Source organism: Bos taurus, chromosome 1 (assembly GCF_002263795.3).
Source record: "Bos taurus isolate L1 Dominette 01449 registration number 42190680 breed Hereford chromosome 1, ARS-UCD2.0, whole genome shotgun sequence".
NCBI lineage: Eukaryota > Metazoa > Chordata > Mammalia > Artiodactyla > Bovidae > Bos > Bos taurus.
The window spans coordinates 158334363-158351693 of record NC_037328.1 but is presented as its reverse complement, the minus strand read 5'-3'; the positions used below and the strand labels follow the sequence as shown (position 1 = coordinate 158351693).

The following is a 17331-nucleotide window of genomic DNA, read 5'->3' as shown; positions in this document are numbered from 1 at the left end:
AGGTCACCTCTCTGTGTTGTTTACAGGATACTTTTTCTTTCTTTGACTCTTGGGACATCCAAGGTCTCCAGAGACCCAAGAAAAGATCTTTTAAAGGAGTCAATTTCACAAAGATTGTCTAGAAGTACTTTTGCCTGCGGGTAAGGCATTTCTAGGAAGCTTCACCTTATTATTTTTTTTTTTTCCTTCCCTTTACAGCCTGCTTGTTAGCTCTCCACAAGAAGTGAGGCTAAGGAGAGAAATTGAAAAAGAAAAAGATCAGGCAGCTGAACATCTGAGGTGTCGATAGAGCCCTTTTGTTGCATTTAGGTGGATGACAGTGTCGGGGGGTATAAGCTGAATTTCCCAAAACTTTACAAAAGTAGCTCTTTTTTCACTTAAAGTGTGCCCCTCTCTGCCTATTGAGAGGCAATAATAAAAGCATGAGGTTTGAAGTTAGAGAAAGCCTGGGTTTTAATCCTTATTTGGGTACTACTTCAACAGCTTTCTGACTTAGAGATTTAACTTCTCTGAGTTTGTTTCTTCAGTTGTAAAATAGGGATAGTACCAGCTGTTTCACCCAGTAATGTTTGAGTATAAATGGGGTCATATTTGTATAGAATTTGATGTATTGTAGGCACTGAATAGGCAGAAGGCAATGGCACCCCACTCCAGTACTCCTGCCTGGAAAATCCCATGGACGGAGGAGCCTGGAAGGCTGCAGTCCAAGGGATCGATGAGGGTCGGACACGACTGAGTGACTTCACTTTCACTTTTCACTTTCACGCATTGGATGAAGGAAATGGCAACCCACTCCAGTGTTCTTGCCTGGAGAATCCCAGGGACAAGGGAGCCTGGTGGGCTGCCATCTATGGCGTCGCACGGAGTTGGACACAACTGAAGTGACTTAGCAGCAGCAGCAGGCACTGAATAAAGGATTGGTCCTTCCCCTTCCAAAAGTGGAAGATGACTCTCTTTGAAGGCTCAAATTGCTTCTTTTGCTTTCTAGGCTAACCCTGTGATTGATTTATCATTTCAGTCCTGTTTTATTTAAATCATTGTTCTCTGAATTCTCTAAAAAATGCTTTAATATTATTTTTTAAATTGTAAGGTAAGTGGACAAGGGGATCCTAATTAAATCTACCTCATTCAAAACATAGCAGAAGGATCTGTGTTTTAAATTTTGCTTATTTATTATTATTTGTTTGTGCCAGGTCTTAGTTGGGGTGTGTGGGATCTAGTTGCCTGACCAGGGATCAAACCCCAGGCCCCCTGCATTGGGAGCAGAGAGTCTTATTTAAACACTGGACCACCAGGGAAGTCCCAGATCCATGTTTTAGAAAGGCCTTATATTCACAGGGCACATTTCATTGATATTAAACCTTTCTACTAGGTTCAACGTTTGCAGCCCTGCTTCCTATGGGAATACAGATTAACAGATTTCGAGTCTTAGCTTCTTGTTCTGACCAATTAAAGTTTCTGGAAAGTGGTAGAAAGTACAGCTGAAGGGCCTGACTAGATGGCAGCAGTTAGAGCACACAGAGACATGGGTGAGATGACGTATGTAACTTGTGCCATGTTTTTAGAAGCTCCTCAGTGGTGTATTCTGGTTTGAAATGTGGCATCTTTGTTCCTGTAGGACATTTGAAGATTTTAAGTACCCAGTTGACCAGCCCAGAAGCTCTAGAAGAGGTGTGTTCAGAGATGGTAGCTCAAAACCAGTGACTGCAAAGTTAATATTAGCAGTAAATGGGAAGGAGTGGAGGTCAGGATACACAGGCAGTGAAACAGTGAACAAATAGGGTGTTGAATGAAGCATTTAGTCTGTTGATTGTAAGGTTAAATTTGCTTTCTACTCCAAGCAATGAAAAATAGGAGTGCAAAGAGCATGGTCATTTACGGTTCTTTTAAGTGTATAACATCTCAGTTTAGGCTTTTTAATAAACAGAGAAGCCTTCAGTTTGGAATTCTGAACTCTGTGAGTCTCAGTAACTTTCCTACATCATAGCTAGATTTATTCTAAACAGTTATTTTTTAAAGTTTGTTAAAGGTTTAGATTTGCAGAATGTGTTTAAAGTATTATATCTTTATATACTAAGGTATATAAAGGTCCGCCACCCTCCTCTGTCCATGGAATTCTCTAGGCAAGAATACTGAAGTGGATTGCCATTTCCTTCTCCAAAGAATCTTCCCGACTCAGGGATCGAACCTGGGTTTCCCACATTTGAGGCGGATTCTTTACCATCTGAGCCACAGGGGAAGCCCATATATTGAACTAGTGGTTTTTGAAGTGTGAACCTTAGGGCAGCAATATCAGAATGACCTGGTCATGGTTTTAAATGCAGATTCCTAACACAATCCTAAATGCATTCCCAGACTGGGATTGGGTCCCAGCAGTCTAGTTGAACTAGCCATCAAGATGATTCTGCTGCATATTGAAGCTTGAGAACCCTTATCTTTAAATTACAGAAGATAGGGACTTCTCTGTTGGTCCAGTGGTTAAGACTCCATGTTGCCAGTGCAGAGAGCACAGATTTGACCCCTACTTGGGGATCTAAGATCCCACATGCCCCTTGGCATGGCCAAAAAGTTTTTTTAAAATCTGGAAGATAGAAACACTGGAAATGTTGTATAAGGAGAACATTGTGTTAGTTAAAGTGTTCCACTGATTTTAGGGCGTATAAAATTTTTTTTTATTCTCAGTGGACCATAGTATAATATTTTAATTGCTGATATTCATTGCCTCCATACTCTGCCCCCATCTCTGTTAGTACTCCTTTTGTAGCTGTTAACTATTCTTCATCGCCAGCTTCGTATACTGGTACTTCTTGTATATAGACATAGTGGAGATTGGGACCATGTCTGACTGATTGTGTGGTTTCTCCTATACTTTAGAGGGCCAAGTGCCTGGCCCTTAGTAAGTTTTCCATGGTGCTTAGTGATCATACCTATACCTGTCCCTTCATGTGCCTCACCATAGGAAGCACTCAAACACTTGGAATCACTAAATGAATGAATGAATGAATGGAGTTCCCTAATGATAGGAATCTTTTGGGATACTAAGGTTCTAGCTGATAAAACTGTCTTAACCTGTGAATTGAAATTACCTTGGTGCATTTTTTCCTTTAGGACACTGAGTGAATTTGGGCTAGAGAGTGTTAAGTAGATATTAAAACACTTCCTAAGAAATGTGCTTTTAGAACTTCCCTGGTGGTCCAGTGGTGAAGACTCCGGACTTCTGCAGGGGGCAGAACTAAGATCCTGCATGGCCAAAAGGAAAAGCAGAAAGAAAGAAATGGGCTTTAATTAGCATATTTGCATATTTTACTTTATTTATTTGGCTGTGCCAGGTCTTAGTTGGGGCATACAGCATCTTTTTAATTGCTGTATGCAGGATCTAGTCCCCTGACCAGGGATCACATTCAGGCCCCGCTACATTGGGAGAGAGGCGTCCCAGCCACTGGAACACGAAGGAAGTCCCTGCATGTTACTTTATTCTGTCTTTATAGCAACCTCTTGAAGTAGATAATACGTCCATTTTACAAATGAGGACATCAAAGTTCAGAACAGTTAAACTTTTCAGAGTTCACACAACGAGTGAGTGGCAGAGTAAAACCGAGGTCTTTCAAACTTTTAAGGACTACTCCTATCCAAAGCACTACTGTTAGAAAATTTTAATAGGACTCTCAGTTGTGTAGTTAAATTAACTTTGTCTCTTCATTAAGATACAACTTTGGGGACTTCCTTGGTGGTCTAGTGGTTAAGAATCCACCTGCCAATGCAGGGGACATGGGTTTGATCCCTCTAGGAAAATTCCACTTGCCTCAGGGCAACTAAGCCGGTGCACCACAACTACTGAGCCCGCTCGCCTTGGGGTTGTGCTCCACAGCAAGAGAAGCCACCACAGGGAGAAGCAGAAGCACTGCGACTGGAGAGTAGCCCCCGCTCACCACAGCTGGAGAAAGCCCAAGTGCAGCAGCAAAGATCCAGTGCAGCCAAAATGAATAAATAGAATAATAATAATAAAGATATGGCTTTGGACTTTTTCTTGATGGAGGTTTTAATTTTTTTCAGTTTAATTATCCCTCTTTGCTCATCTCACTCCTGTCTAAAGAACATTGGAATGTCTCTGTAGAGGTTTCAGCTGAAAGTAAAGAACAAACTGCCCTTACTAGAGGGAGGCTTTGAGACTTCCCTCAAAGTAGTAGTCCAGTGGGTAAGACTCCAGACTTCCAATGCAGGGGATGTGGGTTCAATCCCTGGTCAGGGAACTAAGATCCCACATGTGGCGAAGCAACTAAGCCTGCAAGCCAAAACTAGAGAGTCATGTGCAGCGAAGGATCCCACACGACTCAGAGATCATCCCACATGCCACAACTGAGAGCCAGCATAGCCAAGTAAATAAAAAGAGGCAGGCTTTCGGTTTCCTAGTCAACTTCATCTAGCTTTGGTGCTGTCTCTATTTGAAATTAAGGCACTATTCATCTGAACTGTTCATTAATATTTGGTCTCATTACACTATTCCCTCTTACTGCTTTAAGTAGACTTAGAATTTTGCCTTTATTTAAAAGAACAAAGCTAAATTAAATTTCTGTTTGTCCTATTCAGAAATTGAGAAGATTCAGAAAGGGGATTCAAAAAAGGACGATGAGGAGAATTACTTGGATTTATTTTCTCACAAGAACATGAAGCTGAAGGAGAGGGTTCTGATACCTGTCAAGCAGTATCCCAAGGTAAGGGAAAGAGTGCCTCATTTCTTTGAGTTGTCTTCGTAGTATGAGAGTATGTAGTATGTGGTGTGTCTTGTAGCACCGGCTGTAACAAAAGATTTACAGAGATTGTGGGCTTGGTGAAGGTTCTGTCCCATGCTTGTAGTGACCGTATCCAGCAGGCGAGACACACAGGCCTACAACCAAGAGCATAGCTACAGCCAGGAAGGAAATGCGACCATCTTTTTATTATCAAAAAAGGAATTTCCTTCTCAAGTGTTTGTTTAGCTTCAAGTTTAAAGGAAAAAAATTGAACCCTAATTGTTCTTTGTAAAAAAATTGAGCTGAAGTTTAAATAAAGGAAATACAACACAAATCCTTGTGACACAAAAATAAGTTAATTTTATTTCTTACTCAAAGTTTTTTTGCTCTTGTTTGTTTTTGGTTTGGGCTATACTGCTTGTAGTGTCTTAGTTCCCTGACCAGGAATGGAACCTGTGACCCTTGCAGTGGAAGCACACAGTTTTAACCAGTGAACCTCAAGGGAATTCCCAAAGTTTCACTTTTAAATAAATGGTTTCTACTCCTCCTCCTTTTTTTTTTTAAAACAACTAGTTTTAATCAGTCAGACCAGTACTACCAAAGGGTACCATATGTCTGTTCTGTTCTAAAGTAACTGCCTTAAAAATGTTTATGTATGTTAAATTACAAAGAGTTGTGGTGTGATAATTTGGAAAGAGCACCACACTACATCAGGAAATTCAAGTTCTAGACTTGCCACTTTGCAGTTTTGTGCCATGCTATGCTCAGTTGCTCAGTCATGTCCAACTCATTGTGACCCCAGTGACTGTAGCCTGCCAGGCTCCTCTGTCCCTGGGATTTTCCAGGCAAGAATACAGGAACAGGTTGCCGTTTTCTCCTCCAGGGGATCTTCGCAACCTAGAGATCGAACCCGCATCTCCTGCATTGGCAGATGGATTCTTTACCACTGAGCCACCCAGGAAGCCTCTTTCCAGTTGTATAACCTTTGGCTAATCAATTTTATCAGTACCACTTCAGTATATCCTTTAGTAAAATGGGAGTGGTTAGTACTCTACTTCCTTTACAGGATTATTGAAGATAAATAATACATGTAGAAATATTTTATAGGAACATACACATTTAGAAATCTGTCTTTATTTTCTATCAGTTCAATTTTGTGGGAAAGATCCTTGGACCACAAGGAAATACAATCAAAAGACTGCAAGAAGAGACTGGTGCAAAGATTTCTGTGTTGGGAAAGGGCTCAATGAGAGACAAAGCCAAGGTAAGCTCACATTAATGAGACAAGAAGACACCCTAATGCCTTCCAGTAGCCTAGAGTCCAGTATGGATACCTTATGGAAGCTAGTTCTTACATGTGTACTGAAAATGATTCCCTTAAATTCGCATTGGATGTGAGAGATTATAGACCAGTTAATTTACTTTGGCAACCCCAGAAGAACCTTGGTATGCCCCGGTAATTGTTTTTTTTTCTGACTTCACTGTGTAGTAATAGAAATAGCAGTAGCAGCTTTGGCCTTAGTAAGCTTATCTAGGAAAACTTGGAAGGGGAAGCTGAATATACTGAAACTTACCCAGACTAAAGACACTAAAATGTGAACAGCATTCTGTTTCCAGTTAGTGTGGAAAGTGTGAGCAGTAGTGTTGTGAGTGCAGGTGAGTTTGAGGATTAGTTGGCTGGTTTGTTTTATAGCCAGCTGGAATGTGAGGCATGCTAAAGGAAGATGTTACAGAAGGAACCATGAGAAATCCTGACAGTAGGATCCAGAGCTTACTTTTCCCCAAGCCATAGCCCCGTATTCTTTATACTCTTAAGTGTGGAGAAACTTCCCACCAAAACAAAATAGTCTTAGCTTTCTAGATTCAGCTTTTTAGATGGGATATAACCTGCTCCAGCCTAAAAACTTACTCTTTCAGGCCTCCTTGTATGCAGCCTAATTGATGAACGTTTTCTCAGACCCTCTTCTTTTTCCTCCAACATTTCTCACTGGATGAATACAGTTAGGGCTGAAGTATAATACTCTGTTTAATGAGGTGTACATGAGATTTTCTTCTCTCTGTTATGACTTTTTTCCTTCTCTATACAAGCATATCCGAAGAGCTGGTGATTAACAGCTCTACCTGGGGTTTATTAAAAGCAAATGCTTGGCAATTAATGAATGAGTGGATGGATGCTTGGCAAACAGCTGTTATCTGAATGGAGACTGGAATTACGTTTGTTTCTTCTGTGCCTTCTAATACGAGCTCCAGTGAACACACCAGCAATTCAGAACAACAGTTAGCTTTTAGCAGCAGACCAATCGTAGGTTTAGCAGACTGTGTAAATTACGATACTCCAGAGTTTCTTTTACTTTTTTCTTATACTTTACTGGGTTTTTTTAGGTGTTGGAGTCATTTCTCACTGTCCCTTTGGCCTAATGGTAAAGGTGTCATTTTCTCCGTAGTCCAAGTGATAATGGTGTTTTTGTGCATTTTTCCACAGGAGGAAGAGTTGCGCAAAGGTGGAGACCCCAAATATGCCCACTTGAATATGGATCTGCATGTCTTCATTGAAGTCTTTGGACCCCCATGTGAAGCTTATGCTCTTATGGCCCATGCTATGGAGGAAGTCAAGAAGTTTCTAGTACCAGTAAGGAAATCCATATCCTGTATCATTTGAGCAAGAGAATACTGGGATCTTGTGCTTATTGCTAAGGCAGGGGTTCTTAACCAGGGTCTCTGCATAACCTGAAATTGCAACTTCTGCAATTTATGTTCATTTTTCTGAGGTAGTCCATTACTTGTACCTACTTCTCAAACCACTGTGCCCCGAGGCCACTCTACCACTCCTGGTCTAATGTGATTTTAGTTGTATGCCAGTATCTTTTGTCAATATCTTGGATCCACAGTGTGTCTTGGCATTCTAACATTTGGTTAAAAAGATTTAACAAGGTCTTCAATAAATTATTTTGGTGCTAGTATGGGACCAGGAGGTTATGATAGGAAAATGGTGAAGGCAGTTGTAACCCCCTGTGCTTAAGGGGTTATAGTGTAGACTCCTGAGAGTCTAGATGATGGTAACAGCATCATCTAGTCTGATGATGTGTTATCTGGCCTCCAGTGTAAATGGGTTAAATTCTGACCTGAGTGCATTCAAGAATCTATCCTGGAGGAGTTTACTCAAGTAGAGTTGATTTGAAGGAGGCATGATGGTTGTAGGCGTAACTGTTGATGACATTAAACAGATTGGTGTATAGCTTCTTTCAGAATGTAGTTAAGGCCTTGGAAGAGTTGGAACAGACCAGGTTACCTGTCTTCCTTATTACCACCTGATCAGAGGTTATTCATTCTTTGAATAAGTAGGAAATGATGACTTTTTGCCTTTTGACAAGACCTGGTAGTTTTCAGAGTTAACATACTGCTTACTGTTCAATATTTAACAACCAAAGAAGACTCTGGAACCTTAGGAAGCATTTAGAGTACTATTCAACTAGAATTGAGTAAGCATCATAGTTTTCATCAACTGAGAAGAGATGATACATAGTTCTTGGTTTTCTTATACATGTAAAATGAGGGAGTTGGAACTGTCAGAGGATATGAGAATGGGCAGAGCAAAAATTTTTAGGCAGTGTGTCTCTGTAATGCTGAGCTCCAAGGATTCTAGCACTGTCTCAAATATCTATTCTGCTCTGCTTCTAAGTATGTCATCATTAGAATGTTCAACTTGAAACAGCATATTTAAAATATCCTAGAAAAAACTCAGAGCTGGTAAATTTTCCCTTGAGGGGCTTCTTTACTCTTTGAGGTGTGTATTGAAGCATCCTGAGCCATCCGTTTTCTGAAGAACTGCAGAGGAATGCCCATCTTCTCTTTATCATTAATCTCAGCATATAAAAGAGCTACATCTTCAAGACTTCCATGTAAGTGAGTCTTCAAAAAAGAAGCCTACCAAGAAGATCTGGGTTTCCTCAGTGTTGCTATGGCAGCTAGAGAAATCTGAGCAAATGGCCCATCATTGGTCACTTGACTCTCTAATGTTTGAGTCTCAAACAGTTGAAATGTGTAAGGTAGGAAGAGGTGAAGAGTCAGGGCGTGGAGGTGGAGGGAGCATCTCTGTGGCGACCAGAATCTTTTAGAAGCTGTATGCACCTGGGATATATAAAAATGCACTAAGTGTTGAGACTGAATGCTCTCATCGGGAAATACGTGAAAAGATTTACAAATGGCATTTGACTCGGTTCCTCCTCCTTGTGAAGAAAACAAATGAGCCTGTTTTTGCATCCATGACCAGAGTCCTCCGTTTTTCCCTTAGAAACTGGTACAGCAGGAAGAGCACTGGACTGGGGGCTTTATCTGAATCATCTTGGACAAGTTATTATATCACTTTTTGAGCCTCAGTTTCCTTGTTCATCCCAAACATTTGTTAAGTATCTAGTAGGTGCTGAATACTATGCTTGGGTCTGAAGTTACAGAAATGGTTCTTGAAGAGCTTATAACCTAGTGAGAAAGACAGACAGACATTTTTAAATGATGTGGTAAGTGCTTAGAGAAGATTACATTGTGCCATGGGAAAAGAGGAGAGAGTGAGGAGTTGGCATCAAGAGAAAGTTTTTCAAAAGAGGTAAGGTAATACTTTTGATTAAATCTTGTAAGAATTAGAGTCCTTCAGGTGGACAGAAAAAGGCAACAATATACTGATTAATTGATACATTAATGATTCAAAGCCTAGATTTTGGAGATAAGTAATTCTGAATTAACATATAGAATCTGCCACTCACTAGCTCTATGTCCTTATATTGGTTGCTTTATGCTTTCTGAATCTGTTTTCCCAAATGGGAAGATCTGCCTACTTCAGGATTATTTTGAAGATTAAACTGAAAACCCTATGTAAGGCTTATTATATGGTACCCAGCTGTGGAGCTTAATTAATGGTAGTGGCTTTTATTATTCTAGGAAAAGGAAACTGTTTGCAAGAATGGATGTGTATGAGTATGCCATGTTCTGAACTGCAAGTTGTTCAGCATGGCTTGAAAGGAGGTTATACATGGATAGAGGATGGAAGTGATCTGGAGAGCTAGGCAGGGACCACATCATGAAGAACTTCATCTGAACAATGAGGGGCCTACCATCAAGATTTTCCTCAAAGAGGTGACAGGTAGCGTGCCATTTGACTTCAGAGAATAATCTGAGATTTCATCTGGGCTTTCAAAGTTGTTCTTCGCATCCAAGGCTCATGTGGGCTAGATGACTTCTCAGCAGAAGGTAGAGATGTTGCACAATACTCCTTCTCATTATCTTTTATCCACAGGATATGATGGATGATATCTGCCAGGAACAATTTTTAGAGCTTTCCTACTTGAATGGAGTACCAGAGCCCTCCCGTGGACGTGGGGTGCCAGTGCGAGGCCGGGGAGCCGCACCGCCTCCTCCACCTGTTCCCAGGTAAAAATAATAGAGACAGCTAGAAATGGGATGTAAATCTGACTGCTAGTACCATTTCTATCTTCCTGCTGCCCTTATCTCCAGCTTAGAAGGGGTCTCCGGATGTGTATGTTGCATCAAGAGTGGAGTTCTAGAGTGTTCCCTGGTGGTCTAGTGGTTAGAATTTGACACGTTCACTGCCGTGACCCAGGTTCAATCCCTAGTCAGGGAAACTGAGATCCTGCAAGTCATGCGGCACAGCAAAAAAAAAAAGAGTGGAATTTTAGATCTTGGTTACTTTGGCCGTAAGCAGGTGCAGCAGTCCTGCTGAAGCTGTTTTTTTTGTTGTTGTTGTTGTTTTTTTTAATTTTGAACAGTTTTCAGCATTTTTAAATGGTCTCTGACTTTAGAATTTTACTTTTGCTGACTGACCTTTATGGACTATTCAGACTCTCAAGACAGACTCTCCACTAATAATATATTAACAGGTCCACCATGGGCCTAGGGAACCTTCCAGAATGGGTCCTTTACCTACCTACACATCCCTCTGTGTTTTTGTTTTGTTTTGTTTTGGCTGTGCTGCACAACTTGTGGGATCTTAACTCGAGGACCAGGAATTGAACCCTGGCCACAGCAGTGAGAACACAGCCGTAACCACTGGACCCCCAGGGAAGTCCCCATTCCTCTGTTTTTGATAATAGTCAACTTAAGGCATCATAAAATCTACCTGGCTCCAGAATTTTAAGACAAATCTGAACATGAAAGTAGCCTATTTATTAAAAATATCCATTTAAAATAAACTCTTTTCTGCAGGGGCCGTGGCGTTGGGCCACCTCGGGGGGCTTTAGTGCGTGGTACACCAGTGAGAGGAGCCATTACCAGAGGTGCCACTGTGACTCGAGGAGTGCCACCCCCACCTACTGTGAGGGGTGCTCCAGCACCAAGAGCACGGACAGCAGGCATCCAGAGAATACCTTTGCCTCCACCGCCTGCACCAGAAACATATGAAGAATATGTAAGACGTTTGGACCATGTGCCATTTCTTAATAGCTAACAGATTGTCAAAGGAAGTTGAGTGACAGGGCATTGGCCCTTGATGTAGGTAGCAGGAACTGCCTATAAGGTTTAGAATCTGCCCTCTTCTGTTGCAGTGATTGTTAAACTATGAGAGAAGATTTTTCCATTTTAAGTATAATTTACTGTATACAAATGTAGATGAAACAGGAAATAAGCTGTGCCTTGATATTTAGTGTTTTACTAAGGAGACTCCCCCTACTACTGCTGATAATGCTGATAAACTTCAACTTGAACGTTATTTCCTGCCCAAGCTGAAAGGGTTTTTTTAATTTGATTGATCGTTTTCTAAATGTTTCTTTCTTGACTATTCCACAACAGATGTTAATACTTTGGAGGGAAATTCCATGTTCTGTTCATTCATAAGCCCTCCATATTACCTTACCTACTTTGTGTGATTCTGACTTTTTCTATTTCATTTTGTTTGTAGGGATATGATGATACATATGCAGAACAGAGTTATGAAGGCTACGAAGGCTATTACAGCCAGAGCCAAGGGTGAGTCAGGCAGTGGGAGTGCTGTTTCGTGTCCTTGGGATATAGAGGGAGTTGGAGGAACTAAGAGATTTAGGCAGCACAAATCTAAGGAGCAGATGGCTCACCTTTTCAGGGTGTTGCCTCTGCTTTTGACATCTGTAAGGCACACACTTGGATCTGCAGATTTGGAAAACTGTGTATTTTAAATTATAATGTAGAATCTGGGGTTGGCATATGAAAAATTCCTTAGCTGTGACTATATGGGAACAAAGGGAAAATGCCTTAAAATTGTTTTGATTTGTTACTTTAAACTGTCACAACTACATTAAAGTTGCATAGAAGTTTAAAAGGGTACTAGATTCCCATTACTTAACTCAGGTTCTCTTCTGGTCTTTTTTTAAAAAACATGTTTTTGTGTATGTGTATATATATGTATGTTAACTGTGTTGGGAAAGGCCTCTCATAATTCTGCAGTGGGGACAAGACAGTTCTTTTCATATTTGCTTATTCTCTTCCAGTGAGCCCTGTGAATGTGTGTGTTTATGAATGTGTGTGTTTACACTGAGCTTTTGGGTTGAGCTTTTTCACTTTAAATTGTATGCTATTCATTTTTCTTTGCTGTAGTTGTCATAATTTTTAAATGAGTATCTAGTATATACATGTTTTGGAAATATTTTACAGTTTGGAGATGAGGGTAGAATGAACTTTCTTTTGTTTGTTTTGCACCCTCAGTAAAATGACTAAAATATGGAAGCATTTGGGAGAAAGGTAAAACTGAACATGGTTGCTGTATAGCTCTAATACTCTATCTTTGACTTTCAGGGACTCAGAATATTATGACTATGGACATGGGGAGGTTCAAGATTCTTATGAAGCATATGGTATGTCTTTATTTCTGTGGTGGGACAAAATGTGCAAGTAAGTGCCCAGAAGAATGCTGGTGACGGGATTATTGGGGGTCAGGCAGTCATGTACCTAAGGAGAAACCTCATAAAAAGATCAACATGTTGATAGATGTGACACTAGAAATCCTGCTCTTATTTAAATCGGGTGGTGTGTAGTAGAAAGAAAGACTATTGAAATGAGTTAGGTGTACTCTTGGGTGGCTAAGCGGATGTCCTAAACTCGGGCTAAGGTCCAGGTTGGCTGGTTGGAGCAGCAGGCTTTTCGGCTGACGCTGGGAGATGGCTAGACCTAGGTTATGTTGCTGAGCCTTTGCTGCAAGATACCTAGGCCACACTGATGGATAATAAGAATGGAATCATATCCAACTTTTCTGACCCATCTCATTTTTAAAAACAATTTTGGATCTCATTGTAAAGAATCTCAGTGTAGAGGAAATGCTAGCTGAAAGAGACCCAATGACAAGAGCAGTTTGAGGGCAAGAAAGGTGCCTGTTAGATTAGAAACTGGGGACTGGAGCCAGTTCAAGACAGTTCAGCTTCCTTACTGTCTTGGAGACATCTCAACTTAGTCCTTAATCCCAAGAGAGCTGTAGATGCTGGAATGGCAGCAGGACCAAACTGCCTTTCCTGAGGCCTGGTTGAAAACACATTGCTCAGGAGGTATCCTCAAGAGCCAGTTATGGACCTGTGATAATGGGCCCCAGAGGGAGTGCCATGTGGCAGTAGATGTAGAGAGAGCAGCCTTTTAAATACGAGATGTTTCTGGCATACCTGTGGGAAGTCCAGAGACCTTGGCAAGGGACTCAGCAGTTGACAATTTAAGATAGTAGTTGACAATCTCCCTTACACCTAACTGAAAGAGGAAAGAGCTTCTTAGAGCTCCCACAGACAGACTCCTCACCTCCTCAGCATAGTATTTAGCAGCCAGTCAGTTGTCCAGGGGAACAGTTTTACCAGCTCTAGCTAAATGGTCCTGGACAGTTGCCATCTGTAACACTGCATTGGTCTGCTCATATGCCACTGTTTAGAAGGGTGATATGATTGCCCCAGGGTGTTTCCCATCATCGGTGAGCAGTAAAATGGGACCTCTGTAAGTGTTCACTAAATTACCTTTCTGTTTTGCTAGAAAAAAGACTGCACTGCAACAGGCAGGCTGCTCCTTGTGCTTCTGGTATGATGCTGCCATGGTTAATCTGTTCTGATTTCTGCCTTTATAAACAGAGCTAGAAAAATATACTATCTGATTGGTACAGTAAGAAGTCACTTAGAAAGTGATGGACATGTCTGTTGTACTAGAGGTATAAACAGGCTTAGATAGCAACTTTACATCCATGTAGGGGTTTTAGACCTAGAATGATGGAAGTAGATGTTTGTGAATGCAAGCAGCTAGAGAAATAGCAGGCCTGGGTAAAGTCTGGGGGTGAGCGGAAAGAATAAACTTATAAACGACTCATGTTCATGAGAGATCAACTCTAAAAGTACATGATTGTTTTTGCTATAGGCTTTTCCCCGTCACAAAGGAAAACCATTTGAGGATAGCAGTCATGTCATGTTGTTTAGCGTCTCTGGACTATTGGCACAAAAATGAGATAATAAATTCTCCTAATGAGTGCTATAGATACATTTGATTGTATTTCCCACGGCCAGAGCAGTGGGCCAGCTCTGCTGGTGGAGGGTTCTTGAAATGTGATCCTTGCTTGCTCTTCCCAGGGAGCCAGAGGATACTTCTCCACAGGCAAATCTGACTGGCTGTTGCATGGAGAGGGAGCTGCCTCTGTTGCTTTCAATCTGAAAGACTTCCAGAAGTTGTCACCTTACTAGAGGCTCTCTCCTGAACTGCTTTGGAAATAGGAAAGAGCATTGCAGCCCCAGTGAGATTGATTCCTCACTGTCCGAAGCAAGGTGTTGGGTTTATCCAGGTTTGGGGGCTGGAATATAGATCATGCGTGTTGCCTATGGACAGCTTCTTTCCTGGACATCACCGCAAGTCCTTTCTGAACTGTTCCTTCTGGCCATCCACTCAGAACTGCCCTATACCTGGGAAGTTGCCTGAGCTGCTTGGCAGGGAGGGCCAAGCAGAGTAAAAAAGTAAACCACAGAGGAGGTGGCAAGACATTGGAAGCAAAGCAGCATGTTTGGTGATCTTTACCAGGTGACCTACACCTGCCCATTCCAAAATGCCATTGGCACATGGTTTATAAACTGTTCTTGCTTTTCCCCACAGGCCAGGATGACTGGAATGGGACCAGGCCGTCGCTGAAGGCCCCTCCAGCTAGGCCGGTGAAAGGAGCATACAGAGAGCACCCATATGGACGTTATTAAAAACAAACATGAGGGGAAAATATCAGTTATGAGCAAAGTTGTTACTGATTTCTTGTATCTCCCAGGATTCCTGTTGCTTTACCCACAACAGACAAGTAATTGTCTAAGTGTTTTTCTTCGTGGTCCCCTTCTTCTCCCCACCTTACTCCATTCTTAACTCTGCATTCTGGCTTCTGTATGTAGTATTTTAAAATGAGTTAAAATAGATTTAGGAATATCGAATTAATTTTTTAAGTGTGTAGATGCTTTTTTCTTTGTTGTTTAAATATAAACAGAAATGTACCTTTTATAATAAAAAAGAAGTTGAGTAAAAAAAAAAAACACAAACCTGTTAGTTTCAAAAGTGACATTGCTTGCTTAAAGGTTCTGAAGTTAAGGCTTGTTAACTTTCTCTTAGTTTTGATTTGAGGCATCCCGTAAAGTTGTAGTTGCAGAATCCCAAACTAGGCTACATTTCAAAATTCAGGGCTGTTTAAGATTTAAAATCACAAATGTTAACGGCAGTAGGTGCCACCATGTAAAAGTGAGCTCAGATGTCTCTAAAAATGTTTCCTTTATATAAAAAAACACATGGCGGTTGAATCTTAAGGTTAAATTTTAATATGAAAGATCCTAATGAATTAAATAGTTGATGCAATTTTTAACGTTAATTGATTTAAAAACAAAACAAAATTAGGTTCGTAAAACTGAATTTTTCATTACGTGGGTTTTGAAATCTAGCCCCAGACATACAGTGTTGAGAGATACTTAGCGGGAAGTAAGTTTCTAAAGAGGTTGATTTGGGGAGAGGGGCTGGCCACTTGAATTTGATGGAGAGCTTTTTAATCATGAACAACCTTTCAGTAATAGTTCTAATAATTAACATTTCAGTATTTCAAAAGACAAAGTATTTTGTCCATCTGAGATCTACACTCCATGAAAAACTCACTTGGACACTGGGGCCAAAAGCTGATGATATCCTTAAGTTGACGGTTATCAATATTGAGCTGTTCCCAAGGAAGTTAGTCAAGTATGTCTCAACACTAGCATGATATAAAAAGGGACACTGCAGCTGAATGAAAAAGGAATCAAAATCCACTTTGTACATAAGTTAAAGTCCTAATTGGATTTGTACCGTCCTCCCATTTTGTTCTTGGAAGATTAAATGCTACATGTGTAAGTCTGCCTAAATAGGTAGCTTAAACTTATGTCAAAATGTCTGCAGCAGTTTGTCAATAAAGTTTAGTCCTTTTTTAATCAAAGTAAATGTGATGAATTGTCATTTTTTTGGGTGGACAATAAAATAGTTTTCTCTTTCAAATAAACTTAAATTAACTCTAAAGTTAATGGGCTTGTTAAAAGTTGGAGACATTCTTAAAAGTGGTTGGGGGGGATTTTATTTTAAGTTTACCAAAAAAAAAAAGTTTATGAGTTGTTAAGTTTTAGTTTAAAAATAACCAAAGCTTTTTCACCCCCTGGAAGTTGTTAAAAGAAGTTTTATCCAGTCCTTATCACAAGCTCTGATTTCTGGAGAGAAGAATCAAACTAAGCTAAAACTTGGATTGGTTTCCATACCTAGGCCTCAGTATTTAAAGTTCCAGTCACTCTAGTTTGCACCTTTTGTAGAGCCCCTAGGTGGCCCTAAGTGTGACACCAAATCATCTCTGTGAGCTTGGAAAGGGATAGCACTTGTCTGTAGATGATGACAATTCAGCAAACCCTGGGTGCCCTTAAGGGTTTTCCCTTCCAATCCCAGAAATGCTGTTAATCAAAGAACTGGGCTGGGGCAGGATCTGGTGTGAAGCCTGGCTCTGTACCTTCTGAGACCAAGAGAGGAAGTGATGGAATTGGTTGACCCTGTTTCTACTCCTCCACATTAATTATTAGGATTCTCATGCCTTCCCTAAGGGAGCACTCTAAACTGCTCGGGGGTGAAAAATCCTCTTGTATGAAGTGCCAAGCTGCCTGCAGCAGTGCATGATGGACATTTTTTTTTCTTTTTAAAACACACCAACAAAAAAAATGTATTTGTAGATTGTGATAAAGTGTAAATAACTGAATTTTCAACCGTGGTTTGAAGTCAGCTTTCAGGGCATTATGTCTTGTTTTGATGAAAAGAGATCACTCTATACCCCCCTTTTTAAAGGAAAATTATCGCAAGAGAATCAGGATGTGTAAAGCTAACATGCATCGCAAAAAACCAAAGGTAACCTAAATGTCTGATTTTAATAGCACATATTTCTCTTTTACATAAACTGTGACAGCAACTTGCATAAACAATTCTTTAGCTGTTAATTTTAATGTTAAAACTTTGCAAAACTTGTTTAATAAAAATAGCTGTAAAAAGAAGAACCATATGCTGCCGCATAAATTAGCCATAACTCTTAATAATCCTGCCCATCACAAGTGAACTGTAATGTAACCTGGGCACAAAGTCTGACATC

General features: G+C 40.6%; 1 protein-coding gene across 3 annotated transcripts in view; it reads left to right on the top strand.

The window, feature by feature from the left end:
• KHDRBS1 (KH RNA binding domain containing, signal transduction associated 1) overlaps nt 1–17331 on the top strand; it is a 33364-nt gene that overhangs the window by 8123 nt on the left and 7910 nt on the right. The window contains exons 2-9 of one of the 3 annotated variants that reach the window (XM_059885751.1): nt 4588–4712; nt 5878–5994; nt 7213–7359; nt 10018–10151; nt 10944–11145; nt 11635–11702; nt 12504–12562; nt 14811–15003. In XM_059885751.1, the coding sequence (XP_059741734.1) occupies nt 4588–4712; nt 5878–5994; nt 7213–7359; nt 10018–10151; nt 10944–11145; nt 11635–11702; nt 12504–12562; nt 14811–14908 (950 nt within the window). In that variant the 3' untranslated portion in view covers nt 14909–15003. Of the gene's footprint in view, nt 1–4587; nt 4713–5877; nt 5995–7212; nt 7360–10017; nt 10152–10943; nt 11146–11634; nt 11703–12503; nt 12563–14810; nt 17094–17331 lie in introns of those variants that run through there. The other 2 variants (XM_059885750.1, NM_001046442.1) reach the window with 2 other exon arrangements.